Source organism: Triturus cristatus, chromosome 2_2, assembly GCF_964204655.1.
Source record: "Triturus cristatus chromosome 2_2, aTriCri1.1, whole genome shotgun sequence".
Lineage (NCBI taxonomy): Eukaryota > Metazoa > Chordata > Amphibia > Caudata > Salamandridae > Triturus > Triturus cristatus.
This window is the reverse complement of record NC_140582.1, coordinates 714,698,641-714,716,320: the sequence shown is the minus strand read 5'-3', so window position 1 is coordinate 714,716,320 and position 17,680 is coordinate 714,698,641. Positions and strand designations below refer to the sequence as shown.

At 48.2% G+C, this 17,680-nt stretch overlaps 1 protein-coding gene across 1 annotated transcript in view; it reads right to left on the bottom strand.

Annotated features, from left to right (window-relative positions):
* The window catches only part of SNX25 (sorting nexin 25), an 880,463-nt gene that overhangs the window by 322,825 nt on the left and 539,958 nt on the right, over positions 1-17,680 (bottom strand). The window contains exon 6 of the mRNA XM_085641936.1: positions 16,996-17,066. Within this exon, the coding sequence (XP_085498062.1) occupies positions 16,996-17,066 (71 nt within the window). The remainder of the gene's footprint in view (positions 1-16,995; positions 17,067-17,680) is intronic.

Here is a 17,680-nt window from a genome sequence, read left to right as displayed (position 1 = left end):
AAATATGAGATTCCGACAAATACAGTTTTTCGTCCTGCACAGGGCCTACCTTACGCCGGCTGCCATTAACAGATATTTCCATTGCTTGGATGCATGCTGCCCCCGTTGTGCGGAGGTTGATGCCGACCTGCTTCACATGCTGTGGGGCTGCCCGGAACTGCAGGCATACTGGCAGGCGATACATGGGGCGCTCCGCAGGTGCACGGGGCGGGAGATTCCCTCTGAGTGGCCCACTTACTTGTTGCACCTCTTTCATAGGCCGCCCCCGGCTAAGGTTGCCTCTCGTTTTATAGATCTGGGGATCATAGTGGCGAAGCGACTTATCACCAAACGCTGGAAGGCGGACGCTGCGCCGCATGTGCGGGCATGGCGCGGCTCTTTTCTGGTCTGGGCAAAGGCGGAGGAGGCGGCACTTCGGCGGGAGGAGACACTGGGCCTGAGGGTGATGCCAATTGCATCCCAATGGGGGGAGATGCTGCAGGTCCTGCTACAATTGGAGGGGGTGGCCCTAGAGGGGGACAGTGGTGCGCTGCAGGAGCTACGCTAGACGATGGGGTGCTGTCTGCCCTGTCGAGGCGTCAAGCCGCTGGGTATGACTGCCTTGACAACGATGACAGTGCATGCCGCGGCTCGGATAATAGTGCATGAAACATTCCTTGCGGCGGGGGTCGGGGGGATGGAACCCGACGGGAGAGGGGTATGAGGGGAGGGGCCTCTGGACTAGAAATTGCGAGCTGCTGTTGGAGGTTGTTTTAGTTGCTACGCTGTAGAAGGGACAGCTACCCAGTTACAGAATGGGGAGTTTAGCACTGTTTGTATATCTGTTTGGGGATACACGGGGAATAGCATGCATTTGGCGACAGAGACGGCGATCTGATGCTCTCCACAAGGACTGAGGTCGCAGCATCGCGCATGGTGATAGACTTACTCATGGCCTCACAGGTTGTAACTTAGGACAATGCTGCATGCCACTCATTTAGTGTAACGCAACCAGATTGCATGCGATGTGTACTGAGACTTTACCATATGATTGAAGTAACCATGCTCTCTGCTAAACTGAGATGTACTGTGTGATTCTAACTGCAAACTCAATAAACAGATTTCTAAATAAAAATGAAGCACAAGCAAATTGTTGGTGTGCTGTTGAAAGAAAAACACGTATCCACTAGCAAACCAGCAGCAGACGCACTCCAGATTAATGACTCGAAAGCGGTGGCCTTCGCCCTAGACGGGCTCAACTTTGGGATTTTGCAACCCCATAGATTTGACTAGAACTGAACATAAGTTTTTAAGGAACCTAGTCCTCTTGCCGCCGAGCACTCTGCTTTATCTCCTAAAGCTTGATATGGGTAGAAAATCTTTTCAAGAGAGATCTAGGCTGCGCCCACTATTGTTTTGAAGGAGAATCAGGTCTACACCTAAACAGTCTTCCTATGCCGATGTGCTCATTAAGTCATTAATCTAGATAGTTCCAAAAAGAAAGCATGGACCAATACCGTAAGGAAGCAGTTGTTTTCCCTGGGAGTGCAAGAGGTCTTGGATCTCACGATGCCGGAGTTCTTTCCCTCCAAAGAAAAATTGAAGGCATTCTACTGGGAGTGGATAGCGCAGAACGAGTCTAACGCTGCAACCAGGGGCTCACTAACTTATACGTTTCTGGGCTTTAAACTCCCCTTTTTATTACACATAAGTACCCCTAAGGTAGGCCCTTGGTAGCCCATATGGCAGTGTACTGTGTAAGTAAGAAGTAGGACATGCACTTTTAAGTTTTGCATATCCTGGTAGTGAAAAACTCCTACAATTCGTTCTGCAATATCGTAAGGCCTATTCCTCTCATAGGTTAACATTGATAGTTCCTTAATACACTTTTAAGCTGTAATTCCTGATTAGAAAGGAGTAACTGTAACAAATATGAAGGATCACGCACTCCTGGGTATTCAAAATGTTATCTGAAATGACACTCAGTTTGAAGCGTGACTGAATGGTGCACTCTCTGATCGTTGTGGGCCTAAAGTGTTCAGTCAGTTTCCTGTGGATTGAGCGGAACATACGCACCTTCTCTGCTGCACGGTGCAGCCCCAAGCAGAACAAACCCCATCGCTGCCACTGTGTGCATCTTCCCCATCACAAAAACTTGCATTGCATCGCAGCACGCCACCTCATCGGAACCACCAGTGCGTGATGCAAGCCTTTGCAACCCTCATCAACAGCAGCCTCGACGACAATGCCAGACTCCACATCGCAGCTCGTCGGAACCAGCGCATCGCCCCGAATGCGCAACACATTCTCAACACCAGGCTTTGCATCGCAAGCCATCGTTGATGGTATCCTCAACGATGAAACAGGAACTCACATCGCAGTCGCACCACGTCTTGGAACCAACAAATCACTTCAGCTGTGCAACGCATCTTAGATGCGGACCCTTGCAACACTCTGGAAACCAGGATTTAAGCTACTTTGTTCCACAGGCCTAACTGAGTCCCTGAAGCTGGCCCGCGCTCCACCGCAGTCGGACTGAACTTGTGACTTTGCCCTAATGCGGCACAAGCAGATATCCACAGTTGACGCTTGTGCTTTTTGGCTCTATTGGCACTGAAATCTTTAACCTTGCATAGCTCCAGTTCTAGTGATTGGAATTTTGCTATTTTGGTCTTGTTTTATTTATTAGAAGTTCTCCTCTATTCTTCTAATCTGGTGTGAGATCCTGTTTGTGTGGTGTTGGCACTTTATTACTGTTTTAAGTGTAGCACAAATATTTTACACATTGTCTCCAAGTTAAGCCTTACTGCTTTGTGCCAAGCTATCAGACAGGTTGAGCACAGGTTAATTTAGGGTTGGCATGTGCCTGCTACTTGACCAGGCCTCACACCTCAGTCAACCAACAATCCAATTTATTTCAACAACCAGGAAGGACATAAGTAAATAGGAGGAAAATGACTGGGTACATAAAATGTTTTGATCACCTTGATTAAGATATTACGAGATGGACATGTATCCTTGTCAGCTGATTTAAGATATAATGGATTGGAAAAATGTGACTCTATACTCGATAACAGACATTTTATTGCTTGAGATGTATCTGTATTGATTTATATTTAAGTTGAAAACTTAATAAAAAAGAGATCTTACAGGATTGTTGATAAAAATGTGCACTTTATTATCCAAACTGAAAGGAAATGAGCCATTGTCTACACGAACCCGCCACAAAAGCAGGGTCCTAACAGAAAGATCCTCGAGCCGAGCTACCTCATACATGAGCACAGTAACCATCTTCGGCAGTTACCCACATTGTGTGTGCACTTCGGTTTTCAATAACCTCACCAGCTGGAAGTACCAAGCCACACCAGAAACTAGCACATGTTTTAGAAATATGCCTAGGTGGCTAAGAAGTATTATCTCTGTCTAAAGCATGGACTGCTGCCAGGCCTTCAAATAATTAATTTGTGCATTTACTTGATACCTCTTGAATAAAGGGGCATCACATTTACAAAGCTTATATTTGGCTTGATATAAAAATAAAACTCGCTCTTATTGTAGCAGTTCGTATGTTGAGCCATGTCTCTGATATTCATCAGATTACTCTCAGGCGCCATCACCTGCTCAGGCTGCCAGTGAGGCGCTGGCAAAGCCCATTGGGAACGATGACCTAGAACAGACAGGCAGACTAGCCTGGAACCTGAACCACCTGAGCGAGGCACCCTTCGTCTGGATGTGAGGTGCATCCCACATTTTCAGTAGTTCATGGAGTTGTACAAGGCCGTCCCTGAAAGCTCATCTTAAATGTTTTGGAGATGTTCTACTGAGATTCGACTCTACTCCATTCAATGGCAAAGATCCTTCGCGTTGGCTCTTCAGCTGCACCGTTCCATAATATCCAGTATGGGCACCTCAGTTTTCTTTCCTTTGGGTTTTTGCCACGGTTCCAACAGCCGTTTCCTCTTGTTGCCCCATTACTTTAGAATGTGCAGCAGAATGACTAAAAAGCCACGAAATGTAGTTACTTGTTACCTAGGGTGGCGTTTCTGAGGAGGCTGACTGAAAGTGCTTCGAGCAGATCACGGCTGACTGCGTCACACAACGCGCCTTATACATCTGTATTCATCCCTCGGCTCAGCAGGGGCTTATTTAACCACTACTCGGGGTACTTGACTTAGTATCAAGAGGCTGCAAATATCCACAGCTTTTAACAAGAATGCAAATAATGGATGACGTCTTCAATACTTGAAGCGCGCCAATTAGTTATCAGAACACTTTGTTCCAGTTCAGAAGAGCTTTCCAACCCTCTCATCTGTTTCAAATAATTACTGCGCAATTTTGCAATCCATGAATAAGCACTAAAAATATGGACAAGTGGATACATTTTAATAATTGCTTTTGATCTTTGCAGAATGAAATAGGAAGGCACGAGGTAAGGAATGACAGTCTTCAAAAACAAAACGAGGCTGAATTCAAGCGTGCTAAACAACGGATGCCGAGCTGCGCATATAGGAAGAGCAAACAACGAGGAGCGTATTAACAGCGTGTCTCTCGATTATGCAGAACGATAATTATTAACATGCTTACTGATGTCCTACATTCAACTAGAAGCAGCCGATATTTCAAATCGGGGAGGATGACTGCTCTGCGCACTGTTCTAATCAACTCAAATGTATACTGAACACACCAAACCCTTATCAGCAGATGCATTTCACAATAGGTCGTCTGAAATGGTATTCAAATCACCAACCCACCCCATCTGTTTGCACAAGTGCCTTCTAGAATAATTCTTTGATAAAAAAAAATAATAGTAGCAAATACAATTTACGCTATTCAAATCCACAGCAAATCCGTTGATGATTCTTGCAATTGCCTAAAGTCAAGGAACACCGGAAGAGCATCCAAAACAGGATGCATCTGAACTGGCTCTATCTCAGCTCCTCTAAAACTGATGAGCTGCTTTTCAGTCCATTTGGCTGACCTCCTTCCATGCATTGCACACAAGCTCTTTCTTATAAAGGCTGCAATCTGGGTGCTGTTCTCAATGCTAACTTGTTGATGATGTTGCAATAGAGTAATGTATCCCAAGCCCCTTCTATCACTCGTAGGGCTTTTAACAAATCCTGATTTTGCCTCAAAGAATTCCATCTATATTTCAAGTAGTGGTCTCCAGGACAGACGAACTGGGAAGAAAATATATATGGACTTCCTGGCCAAAATGCATGCCTAAACTTTAGTAAAACTAGTACTAACGTGTTTGCGTCATCCTTGGCATGACACATACTAATCACATCACCCCTGTTTGAGTGACACTTTACTTACTCCTGCCAGACAAAGGGCTGAGTTTAAAACTGTAGGTTTTGGGCACACAGGTGTTCATAGCCTAACTCTACTCCACCTACCTTATGCCTTACATAAATCACCAATGCCTCTAGTATGCAAAAGGACAGTCATCCAAAAATACCTGGCCCTACACCCAGTAAGGTACAACCTCTTAGTGACAGCTCAATTCAAGCTCACGGTTTCTCCATTTGGAACTTGATTTTGCTATCCATTCCTATTGAAAATAGCTTCCTCAAAATCCGGAAATCAATGAAGGTACATCTTCTGGCAATCACTTTGGTTTGCTCCCCTACTGATAAAAAAGCATTAAGCCTTCAGACTATTTGGCTTTCATCTCTGCCTACAAACCCTTCTACCATACCATCTGAGCGCTTTAAAGAAAGCTCTGGATAGTAATAAATAAAGTATTGTTTCAGTGTCCACATAATTAATAAATAGAAATTAGAAATACTGTACACAAAAAAAAGAGGACATAAAAGACATTTTGATGATATATCTTCATGACAAAATCAAAAGTCCCACTGCTAATGTTCTACACACTACCATCTAATACAGAGCCGGAATGAAGACTAAAATTAGCCCACGCAAAAATTTACAAACCAGCCCCATACTAGAAACAGAATGGAGCCACAGGCACATAGTTAGGTCAGATCCCCGAGCCTACAAGAAAATGTTAGAGTGGAAGTAAGGGCAGTTCAGCCCTGCATCTAGTAAATTATCTTACACTCTGCTTATTTATCAGCACCAGGGGCGGCTCCCCGGCTATGACGGAGGAGCGTCACCCCACTGCCGATAGAGGCAAATAAAAAATAAAATGATCTTAATGCAGATCATTTTATTATTTGGCCTGAGGCTGAGTCCTGGGGGCGGAGTCACAGCACTGCAACAGGGGACAGAGGAGTGGTGGGCCCTGCTGTTAGTGCACATGACTGTTTGGCTGGCCGTCTTAGGATGGCCAAACCGTCACGCGCACGGACATCCCTATAACCCAGCTGTGTTGCGGGGTGGAGAGATCAACATGAACAGGCTCCCAGCTACCAATGGAGTGCAAAAGAAACCCGCTCCTCCCAATCCTAACACTGCTCTCATGATGAGAGCAACCTCGGGATTGGCCGTAGGGCAAGCTGGGAGAGTCAGTCTATGCCCAGAGGAAAAGACCGTTGAGCAGAGTGGCAAACAGAAGACCGTCAGATAAGGTTTTTTTGTTGCTTCAGCCCCTTGTGCTGCCCCGGGGCTTCTGCCCTCGCGCTGCCCCTCCGCATGCTGCCTCACCACATTTTCCTTACACCAGCCGCTACTGATCAGCAAAAAATAATTTAACTGATGAACCAGTTTGCTCTGGGAAAATTAAAACAAGATCTAGCGGGAAGCAAACAAGGCATTCAACAAATGCTATAATTCAGCATACAACTGATGCATGATTTACAAAAAGTTACAGAACTCAAATGTCCCTGGCGCAATACTTCAGTTTACTCTTCTTGTCAAGAATGAGCCAAATGTATCCGCAAAAAGAAACTCACAAAAGAAAGCGCGTTTTCATTTCTGCTATTAATGGCTTACATGACGTGGTAACATCTGCCACATTTCCAGTAGTATTCCACAGACCGGTTCGACCAGGCTACATATGAGTGAGTCCAAGGAAAACTAGGTAGACCATACATAACCCTAACCAGTAATCAATGTTTTTGTACCTGTTGGTCATCGTGTCGCACTTGTATTCTAAGGAATAGATCCACAGTGAGAAAGTACTATTCAAGTAATGCCTTTTTCCTGGAAAAAAGCTTAGGGCCAGAGTTCAATATTGTCGCTTACTAGGACCCATTTGAGGCTATAGTCCAGCTCTTCAAAGATGACCATGCCCAGCACGTTATATCCCGACAGTCAACTCTTTCAAATTGCTAAATTCGAAAAGAAAGGTGCACCTCTATGTACAGACACGACCTCCTCTTAAAATGCCAAAACACAAGCCCAATAGTCATAAGTGGCCAAGAAACTTATCAGATGAAGCAGTTGATGGATTGGATATAATGCCAAGCATTATGAGAGATTCGCACCTAATCTGTCCTCTGGTGCCTACACAAATAAATACAATCAGAGAGAGAGCATCAGGATGCAAAGAGCAACAGTGAGCTTCTTGGGCAACAGAGAGATCGGCCTGAAGTGACCACAATCTTCTCTCCCACCTAAAATGCTAACAACTTGATACAATTTCTAGATCAGTGCCTTTTTTTTTTAAATATATCTTTTATTAATTTCAAACAAACATAATCAGACATAATCAGGATACTAGGTCTAACAGGGGCACATCTTATCAATAACAGGCTCTGGCTTCTCCCAAATACAAAGCGCTTGTCCACATCCTACAGGTCTTATGTACCATCCCTCAAAGTAATAGCCCCAGTGTGGACCTAGGCTGTTGAAAAGTAAACATAGTAGAAGCGGCCAGCTAGCAATAATCAACATACAAGTGGCACCTGAGCCGCATCCTGTAAGAGAACTAGGCAAGTCAAAGAGAGAAAAAAAGGGAAAAAAAGATACAAAACCCCCCTCCATACCTTACCCCTTACAAAGCTAAAGTTTAGACTAACATCGGGGTGCAATACAACAGTTCACAATGCACTTATTATACAATGTAGACCAGAAAGTTCTGCGGCATCAAGGATATTTACAATCAGGGATGTAGGAAACATAGCGAGCCAGATACGGTAAAATACAGTCATCAGGGGGGGGGGGAACAGCTCGGTCTCCATCCGTGGAGCCCACATCCAGATCAGCATCCAGGGCCTTCATTAAGACCACCAATGCCTCCCAAAGCCTCGCAGCCTCCAGTGCTTTTTCACTTTTCGCGCAGTTAGCAAGTTGAAGTCTGATAATGCCCACGCATTCCGACCACCTGAGAAAGTCAACTTTCCACATCTGAATACTGGGGCCTCGCTTGGATTTCCAGTGTATTGTGATATTTTGTTTTGGCCAATCTAAAAATGTACTAATGATCTTGTTTTTAGGTGTGTGGGGGAACCAGTGCAGCAGACAAGGGCCTATTACAGGTTCTATCTCACGCTCGGTAATGTGTCACAATAGCGTCACCACCTCCTACCAATACGTCCCAAGCTGGGGGCAAGCCCACATCATGTGGCGGAAATCCGCATCCTCCGTGTTACATCGTGGGCATAGGGCTGTGTGTGTGCCGAAGTATGTATTAATCTTGGCTGGGGTGAGGTAAGCTCTGTGTAATATAAAAAAATGGACCAGCTGGAACCAGGCATTCCTAGTGCTTTTCTACGCCCGCTCAACCAGTTCGGCCCAAACCTTCTCAAAAATCTCCTCGCCTAAGTCCTCCTCCCACTTCTGTCGCAATACCGACAACGGACTCAGCGCCTCGAGCGTCATGTGCCTATAGAGACAGGTAGCTGCCTTGAAGGTAACTGCCGCTAGTACTACATACTGACAAGCCATAGAAGTCCGCGGCTCAGCCAGCCCTTCTCTCCAGTGCTTCTGGATGGACGCAATGCGGGCCGAATGAAGCAGAAAGTCCCCGCGAGGCAGATCGTATCTATCCTGCAAGGCATCAAAGGGAAGGAGGGTGCCATCCTCGTATAGGTCCCCTAAAGTAGTCGGCCCCTCTCCCCCAGGCGCACTCCAGTTGCCTCCATGTGGTAGAGCAGTGCACATAGTCAGGGGATCTCAGGTGCGTACGCACGCGCAATATGCGACCTCCTCTGACTTCTATTCCAACACAGCCGAAACGTCCGTAGTTCACTTGTAAGTACTTTGAGACGCAATGGCAATTGCAAAATAATACGAGATAACACCTGTCCTGTGACTCGCCCGTCCCACCCCGTTCATCCGGCCCCCAGAACTCCTGCGCTAGTGCTTGGGTAAGCCACTGTAATTGGGCCGCTCAATAATATGTCTCGAAGTCGGGCACTGCCAGACCACCGCCCGCTTTTGGTCTCATTAGTTTTCAGCACCACCCTTCGCCTGCCAGTAGCCCAGAGAAAACCCGTGATCATTGATTGGAGCTGCTTAAAAATCGACGCAGGGACGCAAATTGGGAACGTTCAAAAATAATACAGGAACCTAGAGAGGGATACCCGCCCGGCCACCGAAAGGGGCAAGGTCCCCCAGAATTCCAAGTTGCTCTTAAGGCCCCGGATGGCCCTGCCCACATTACCCTCCATAAGGTCGGCCTTTGTATGATAAATACGGGTTCCCAGGTATACCAAGCAGCGGTGCTCCCATTGCACCCCATCAATAATTAGAGGACCCCCATCTGAAGGAGCAGTGGGAAACAGACATGACTTCGCCCAATTCACCTTGAGTCCCGCAATCGCCTCATGATCTTGGAGTAAGCGCTTCACACCGTCAAGGGCATCAGCCGTATTTGCTAGGAACACGAGTAGGTCATCTGCATAAAATGCGATGTAGTGTGTGATGCTCTCCACACAAAGTACCAGATATCATAGCCCCGTCCGAGCCTGAGCCGCTAGAGGCTCCAAAGCCAGGGCAAACAACAGGGGGGAGAGCGGACACCCCTGCCGCCTCCCTCAGCTCACCGCAAAGGCATCTGAGATCAACCCTCCCGTTTTAACCTGATCGGTGAATAACAACGCCGTCCAAGCCACAAAAGTATCGCCCAATCCAAAGCTACGCATGACCTGAAATAAGTAAGGCCATTCTAGGCTGTCAAAAGCTTTTTCCATATCGACCCAGAAAATGGCAGCAGATTCCCTCGATAAGATTCCGCTTCCAGTATGCGAAGCAGGCGCCTCACATTGAGGGCGGTGTTCCTTGTCAGAATAAATCCCACGAGATCCCTGTGGACTAGTTGGACCATATACGGGAGCAACCTGGTCGCCAGGATCCAACTCAAAATCTTGTAATCAGTAGTAAGCATGGACTGTGTTCGATACGCAGTCCTATCAGAGGGCGACTTCCCTGGTTTCAGCAACGGAATAATAGCCTCGCGAGTAGTGACAGGTAGTTGTCCTGCACTCCTCGCCTCGTTATAAAGCGTGACTAACTTAGGGGCCAAGCGGTCAATGTAAGTCAAATAAAACTCAACTGGCAGGCCATCCACCCCAGGGGTCTTCTTCTTTGCCATATGTTTGATTGCTCCCCGAACTTCCCCTATCGTTATATCCTGGCCTAGCAACTCCACCTGCGTCGCATCAAGCTTCGGAAGGTCAGCTGCGGCTAGAAACTCCCCGAGAACCTCATCGTTCAAGGTCACCTTGCGCCGATGGATATCTGTGTAATACGCGTGAAATTGATCATTACTTTCCTGTTGAGTATAGCAAATATCTCCCATTGGGCTGCACAATTCTAAGATAACCGTCCCCCGACGAGCTGGGTTGACCAACCAAGCCAACAACGCGCCAGATTTACCTCGCTCTGCATGAGCACGTGCCAGAAACCTTTTATAGATGCCAAGTTGGGATAGCGGGGCGTGCCTGGGACCAGTGTAGCCGTAGAAGCAGTGGATTATGATCTAAGATTGTCCTGGTAAGGTATTCACTATGCTTAACCGACGCATGTATACCTGGGGAGCACAGTATCGCATCTAGCCTAACATGGAGCTCATGCAGCGCTGAGAAGTAAGAATAATCCCGCTCTCCTGGAAGAAAGGCCCGCCACACGTCAACCAACCCCCATCGGAGCTGCCAATCCCTCCTGGCTTTAGAGATCATATGAATAGGAGCGTCCGGGAGAGGTGGGTGAAATTTATCCAAGGAGACATCAGGAACGGAAATAAAGTCCCCACCCATAATCACTGATCCAGTCAAATATGTCGCCAATTTCCCAGATAATTGTGTGAAGAAGGCCGGTTGTTCCGCATTGGGCGTATATATACTACCCAGTACCACATCCTTACCACTAAGCCACCCTGCCACCATCACATATCTTCCCTCTGGGTCAGCTAACTGCTGCACTGGGTGGAAAGGCATCCCCCGCTCTAACTCCTATTAATACACCCCGCACAAAGGTAGAGTAAGTGGTGTAAAAAATCTGGCACGTCATCTACGCTGCAGGGCGAGACCCTCGTGGCGCGTGATGTGCATCTCCTGAAGGAAGGCGATATGAATCCCCCTGCGCACCAAATAAGCATGTATTTTGTGACAGCGCACCATAGAATGCATACCCTTGACATTCCATGACATACATTTCAAGTCAAGCAATGAACCCATAAGGAAGCTGTGTACAGTCACCTAGCAGACTCCATATCGTGACATGCAGATTCCCCAACAACACCCCATTACAAAGAAGAAAAAACACAACTCCCCCTCCCCAGAACAGGCACTAAAACACTGTCCCCATCCAAACTAAACATTCAGTGTCCTCTAGTAGCTACAGAGGATTAACAGCTGCAAGCCAACGCTGCTTGGCTATGTAACCCATACCCGAAGCAGTGCCATGCCACTGGCAACACACATATCGCCCCGAACCCGAGGGCAGAGTACGACTGTCTCAATGATCCCCCACCATCCCACCGACCCACCTGCGCATGCAGTTACAATGCAATGTCAAAAGGCCAAAGAGGTGTAGAAACGTGAGAAAGAGAAGGAGTAAAAGACAGAGCGAGGTAGCACCAGAGAGGCAACAAAACTTTCAAATAATGTCATCAGCAGTCCCAGGGGTAACGTGCGGTAACTTAACACTGTCATCATTGGGCAAATCAGAGGCTGGCCCATCCGACACTTTTTCCGAACCAGTGTCCGCTCCAGAAGACGGTTTAGGATCTTGGATCTTGCAATACCTTTAATGCGGCCACCCTCTCCCTCTCCGTCTGGGAGGCACTGGGTGCCTGTCCGAAACAACGTCGGCGTCCTGCTCGCCAAGGCTCTTGGGGACGCGGCTCACCCACAGCAGGGGTGGCTTTCCGCTCCGCGACCCGTTTTGTAGGCTTCAATCCAGTCCCAGGCGTCTTGAGGGTTCTCACAAAAATGAGCCTTGCTATCCAGAGCTATCCGCAGACGTGCTGGAAACATCAAGGAGTACTTAAGTCCCTCATCAAACAAGGCCCTCTTTACTGCTAAAAACGATGTGCGGTGGCGCTGGACCTCTAGCGTATAGTCAGGGAAAATCGACACTTTGGAGTTGTCCACTGTGTAGGGACCCGTGGAGCGCGCCCTCTGCAGCAGGAAATTCCTGTCTTTATAATGTGTGGGGCCTCCCAGGCGCCGGTGGTCGGGCGGGAACCCGATGGGCCCTTTCCAGAGTGTAGAATTGAGTCAGACCAGCAGGCGCCAGCTCTTCAGATAGTCAATCCCCTCCACTCCCTCCGGCAATCCCAGCACCCAAATGTTATTTCTGCGATTGCGCCCCTCAGCATCTTCAGCTCTCCTCTCCAGCAGCTGAACTCTTTGGGAGATGTCGCCCATCTGCGCTGAAAGGGATTGCTGCACCTGTGCCATGTCCGCCAGGAAGGCATGGCTTGGCAGTTTGGGCTGGACTGTTCCCATGAGGCACAGGGTCAGACTGATTTGCATATGGCCATGTCTGAACTGGGGTGGCAGAGTAGGCTAAAGAACGGTGATGGATCAAACCCAGATCTGTTGACTGGGTGTGAGTGTTTGATTGGTTCTGATGCTCCGTCCATCACCACCCCCTTTTGTACCGCTTTGTTCGCCATAAGTTGGCAGGGTATGCTCAGACGTGAGTCCCTTGCTCACTTTGCCACTGGATTCAAGCAAGCCTGGCTGAAGACGGCTGAAATGCCAGAAACCGGTCCTAGGAAGCTTTTTTCTGGTCCAGGGAAGGCATGGCTTGGCAGTTCGGGCTGGACAGTTCCCATGAGGCACAGGATCAGACTGATTTGCATATGGCCATGTCTGAACTGGGGTGGCAGAGTGGGCTAAAGAACGGTGATGGATCAAACCCAGATCTGTTGACTGGGTGTGAGTGTTTGATTGGTTCTGATGCTCCGTCCATCACCACCCCCTTTTGGACCGCTTTGTTCGCCTTAAGTTGGCAGGGTATGCTCAGACGTGAGTCCCTTGCTCACTTTGCCACTGGATTCAAGCAAGCCTGGCTGGAGACGGCTGAAATGCCAGAAACCGGTCCTAGGAAGCTTGTTTGATTGGTTCTAATGGTCCGTCCATCACCACCCCCTTTTGTACCGCTATGTCCGCCAGGGAGGCCTCTGTCTGCTGTAAACAGTCCACCAACTTAGTATGCTTTGCCTGCAGGAGCCCCAGCCCCACCGCCATGTTAGCAATATCTTGATGCAGGGTGTCTTTAGTATCTGTGATCGCCTGCAATATTTGGGCCAACTGTTGTTGTACTAAACTGTCAGGCGGGGGGGCTCCGGTGACTCCCGCCCCTTCCTCTCCGACGCCGATTCTTCAGGGTCTTGAGTACCGCCCGTCTGCTTACCCCTGGGCTTCCCCATCTCGCCAGGCGTGTCCCGTCCTCAGCCAGACGCCAAGTAGCAGTTGCACCCCCCAGTGCCGATCCCTCAGCAGATATGAGCGACACCTTCTCGCACTAGAGCGAGTCCTCTGCCCAATCACGCCACTGCCTATAGGCTGCGCAAATCCCCAGGTCCAGTTCTCCGTGACCAAGCCGCATGAGCAGGCCCCAGCCCAAAGGCACCAACCCCTTCGAACACTGCTAGAGGCCGCACCCAAATGCTCTCCAGGTACAGGAGCAGTGCGTTGCAGCACCGGGAAGGGCAAAGCTCAGGCACCCCCCCCCCCCCCAGCAAGATCAGATTCCCCCAAAAGTTCTAGGAGTCAAGGGGCCCGCAGAAGAAGTCTGATCACAACCGGTCCTTACTTCTACTCATAGGGTCCTAAGGTGGGGTCCTCCAGAGATGGGAGCATGAGAGGCCTTAGTCACAGTCCCCAAGAACAACAGAAGGTGCTCAGCTCTGTGGCAGGTTCTCCCGATGGTCTCCTCCCGGTCCCCAGCAGGCGCAGCGGTACATGAGGTGGGCAGTCACCCCAGCCGTGCCACAGTCCACAATCCTCTCCCGGGTGCCTCCGTCAGTACTCCCGCAGGTTGCGGCTCGAGGCTGTAGCAGCGCCCCCGTCGCAGTAGGAAAGACCAAATGGCGCCAGCCGCACTCGGCACAATCTCAGCAGCGCCCAGGAGCTCGAGACGGGACTGTGCAGGTGAGGGCCCCCATCAACGCCCCACACAGTTCCAAAGCCCCGGCAACACCGCGGGGCAGCAGCCCCAGCTCCGCCTCCAGAGTCCCAGGGAAACTTTGAGGGGCCCTGGTGCAGTACGCAAGCTCCCACTGCGGGAAAGATCACCCTAGGTTGTTCTCCCCGCCGCTTCTCCTCGTTAGCACTCTCACCGCAGCAGATCCGCTCACGCCTCCAGCAAAGTTGGGTGGAAACGGCAGAATTAAGTTTGCAGCTTCCGCAGGTACCGGCTCGAGGCAGCGGCCGCCGCCATCTTACGGTCATAGAGCTGGAGCCGCTTCGATATCCCAGCCCGGGCGCCTCAGCACTTCAGGTGCCCGAGTCCGCCGCAGAACCAGCCCAGATGCTTCCCAGGGTCAGCGGGGCCAGATAGATGCCCTCGGGTCCGAGGGAGCAGCAGTTTAGCAGGATAATTGGCCGGGCCGGCGCGGAGCTCCAAGCTCACGCGTCTGTCACCATCGGCTCGCTAGCCACGCCCCTTCTAGATCAGTACTTTATATGGCATCAACAGATTAACTACTCCTCGTGCCTTATGGCGGACTCATACGCCGACGCCGTATTATACTGAGATTCCTCTTTTGGTAATCCAGCATGGGGTCGCCCTGGAGGGGTGGTCTGGTCTCTGTAATTGGCCAGCGGCGGGGACTATTGTCCTGTGTGATCTTTTTGTGGTCATTGTGTCTCCTTCCTCAGATCTCCAGGAGTTCTATGATATTCCTGTGGGCCAGTTCATCCTTCATGGAGCTCTGACACGCAATATATGGGAGTGGTGGGGTTCTTGTGTTTCGGAATCTCCGGAGTATTGCCTGCTCCATCTCTTCCTTATTACGGGTCCGATTAAGGCGGTTACATTACTTTATAGGGCTTTGTTGGAGGGGGCGCGAGCGGCTCTCACAAACCTCCGTTTACGTTGGGAAGCAGACCGGATTCCTCTTGGAGGTAGATATTGGAATTTAGTTCTAAAGTATCCAGAAATGCATGCTTCAAACGTATTGTTATTTTATTAACATCAGGCCTCTCTGATTCCCCGGTGTGTACATGCTATGTTTACGGTCGCCCACTCGGATTGTCACTGGTGCATTGTTGAGGGCGCAGATCTTTTCCACATGGTCTGGTCTTTTCCGATCTTATTACCCTTCTGAACAACAGTCCTCCAGGTGGTTCCGGGGGGGGGGGGGGGGGGGGGGGGGGAGCATGGATAGAGACTTTAACCGGAGTCCTCCATTATGTTTGCTCGGCCTCCATGAACTCTCGGTGGCTCAGAAGGTTGCTGAACAATTTTGGATTTGGCCTTGCTTCTTGCCCGCAGGCAGCCGACCATGAGTTGGAAGTCAGAGCTGGGTTTGTCTTAGATCTCCCAAGACGAACCCACATTACCCCTACCTCAGGGAACTCCACTGGCTTCCTGTTCAGAAGAAATGCCATTTCAAACTCCTGACCCGCGCTCTTTAGGCCCTACACATCTGCGGGGGACCGGCGTACTTGAACAACCGCCTGAACTTTTACCAGCCTACCAGACACCTCCGCTCTGCCTCCCTATTGCTAGCCCACACCACCCACATCATCTGAAGCAGGAGTGGAGATTCTGCTACCTGTCAGCAAAAACATGGACATCCCTGTCCCTTCCACAGTTTGGTAAGGTGCCAAAGACCTGGCTCTTCGGCTGATCACCTGGACCCTGTCAGAGACTGGATACCATCCTTGGTGACAAGTCGCACTCTACAAGTTGAATAATTGATTGATTGATACAAGGACTGAAGTTGTGACCATGTGGGGCAGGTTTGGATGATGGGTAGGACGAGGGAACGCTATTCTTTTACAAGTTCAAGAAGATGCAGGCAGGTGCATGTAAATTCAATTCACAGTAGTAAAACAGAAAGGATCCTAAACAGAGATAGTGCCCATTATGTATTTTTTAAATTCCATGATTATTTTGGAGGACTTTACTTGAAAGATGTGTTTTTTTCAACCATGAAAAACACTGGCAATACATTTTGGTTGACTGCAGTAAAAAAACAAAAGGGACAAATTCTTAATTTTGTGGTTACAAATGTAGGGTTTTCGATAAAAACATTGTTTACTTTGTTAAAAACATAGCCTATCTGTAGAAGGAAGAGACTGTCAAAGCTGTGCTCTACAAGGTACAGTTTTCAATCAGCACAGACTGGAGTTTGAATGTTTAGGTTATGTTTACCTTTCATGAATGGGCAATAGTCGGGGCCAGTGAAGGCATAAGTAACCAGTCACTTCTCCAACAAAAAATGAGAGAAGACATGAAATGATGAGGCAAAACATGATGAATATAATATAAGGAATGGAAGGTAGGGAAACAAAGTTGTTTTTATGTAAAAGGAAATACTGCGAAATACTTTAGAAAGACTTGCCAATAATGTAGCATTTAATTCTTTTTACAATTGTTAAATGTTCACCTGCTTCCCCTCCCCACTATCCCCGAGAAAACAAAAACATTTCACTGAAGCTACCAGGGCAAATACTTCACAAGAGCTACGGTCCAATACTTTACCTTTCGACTTCTTCATCTGGGGAAAGGTACCAATTGTAGTTGCTTGTATTATCTCCACAACAATCTGATACCTATTGTGTAGAAAAGATTTAGAAAAAATAGGCTACATTTAGTAATTGGGGTAAAACCTATATATGTTACAAATACTTCATGGCTTCAAATGCAACATTATGATACATTGGAAAGAAGCATAGATACTGAAATGAAATTTTGATTTACAATGGTCTACTTTACAGTACTTTTTAAAATGAAACTGTTCAAAAAGCATTATTGAATTTCTCTGTCTAAACATATTTTTGTCATGGTATTTTTTTAATCAGAGTCCTTGTACTCAAACCCCTTTCACAATGTTTATGGCATAATGAAGACCTTCTTTGTTACCAGCAATGTGACTTTATTTTTCAAGATTCCATCACACTAGCGGCAAGAGTATACCCCCAGTTTTGACAAATAAAAGTTCCAATAGGAAGTAAACTATTTTGTAGCAGGCCCAGTATGGATAGTGGATACTTAAACATAGTTATAATGCCACCCTCGACAGATCACAAAAAAGAGTAAGGGGAAGGCCTGAAGCTTTCAATAGTAGGGAAGTCATGATTGGGTAATCTAGACCTAGTTCATAGTGGTGTCGCCATCTACTGGTGATGGACTACTTGCAATTCGTAGTAACCAGTTAGACAGAAAG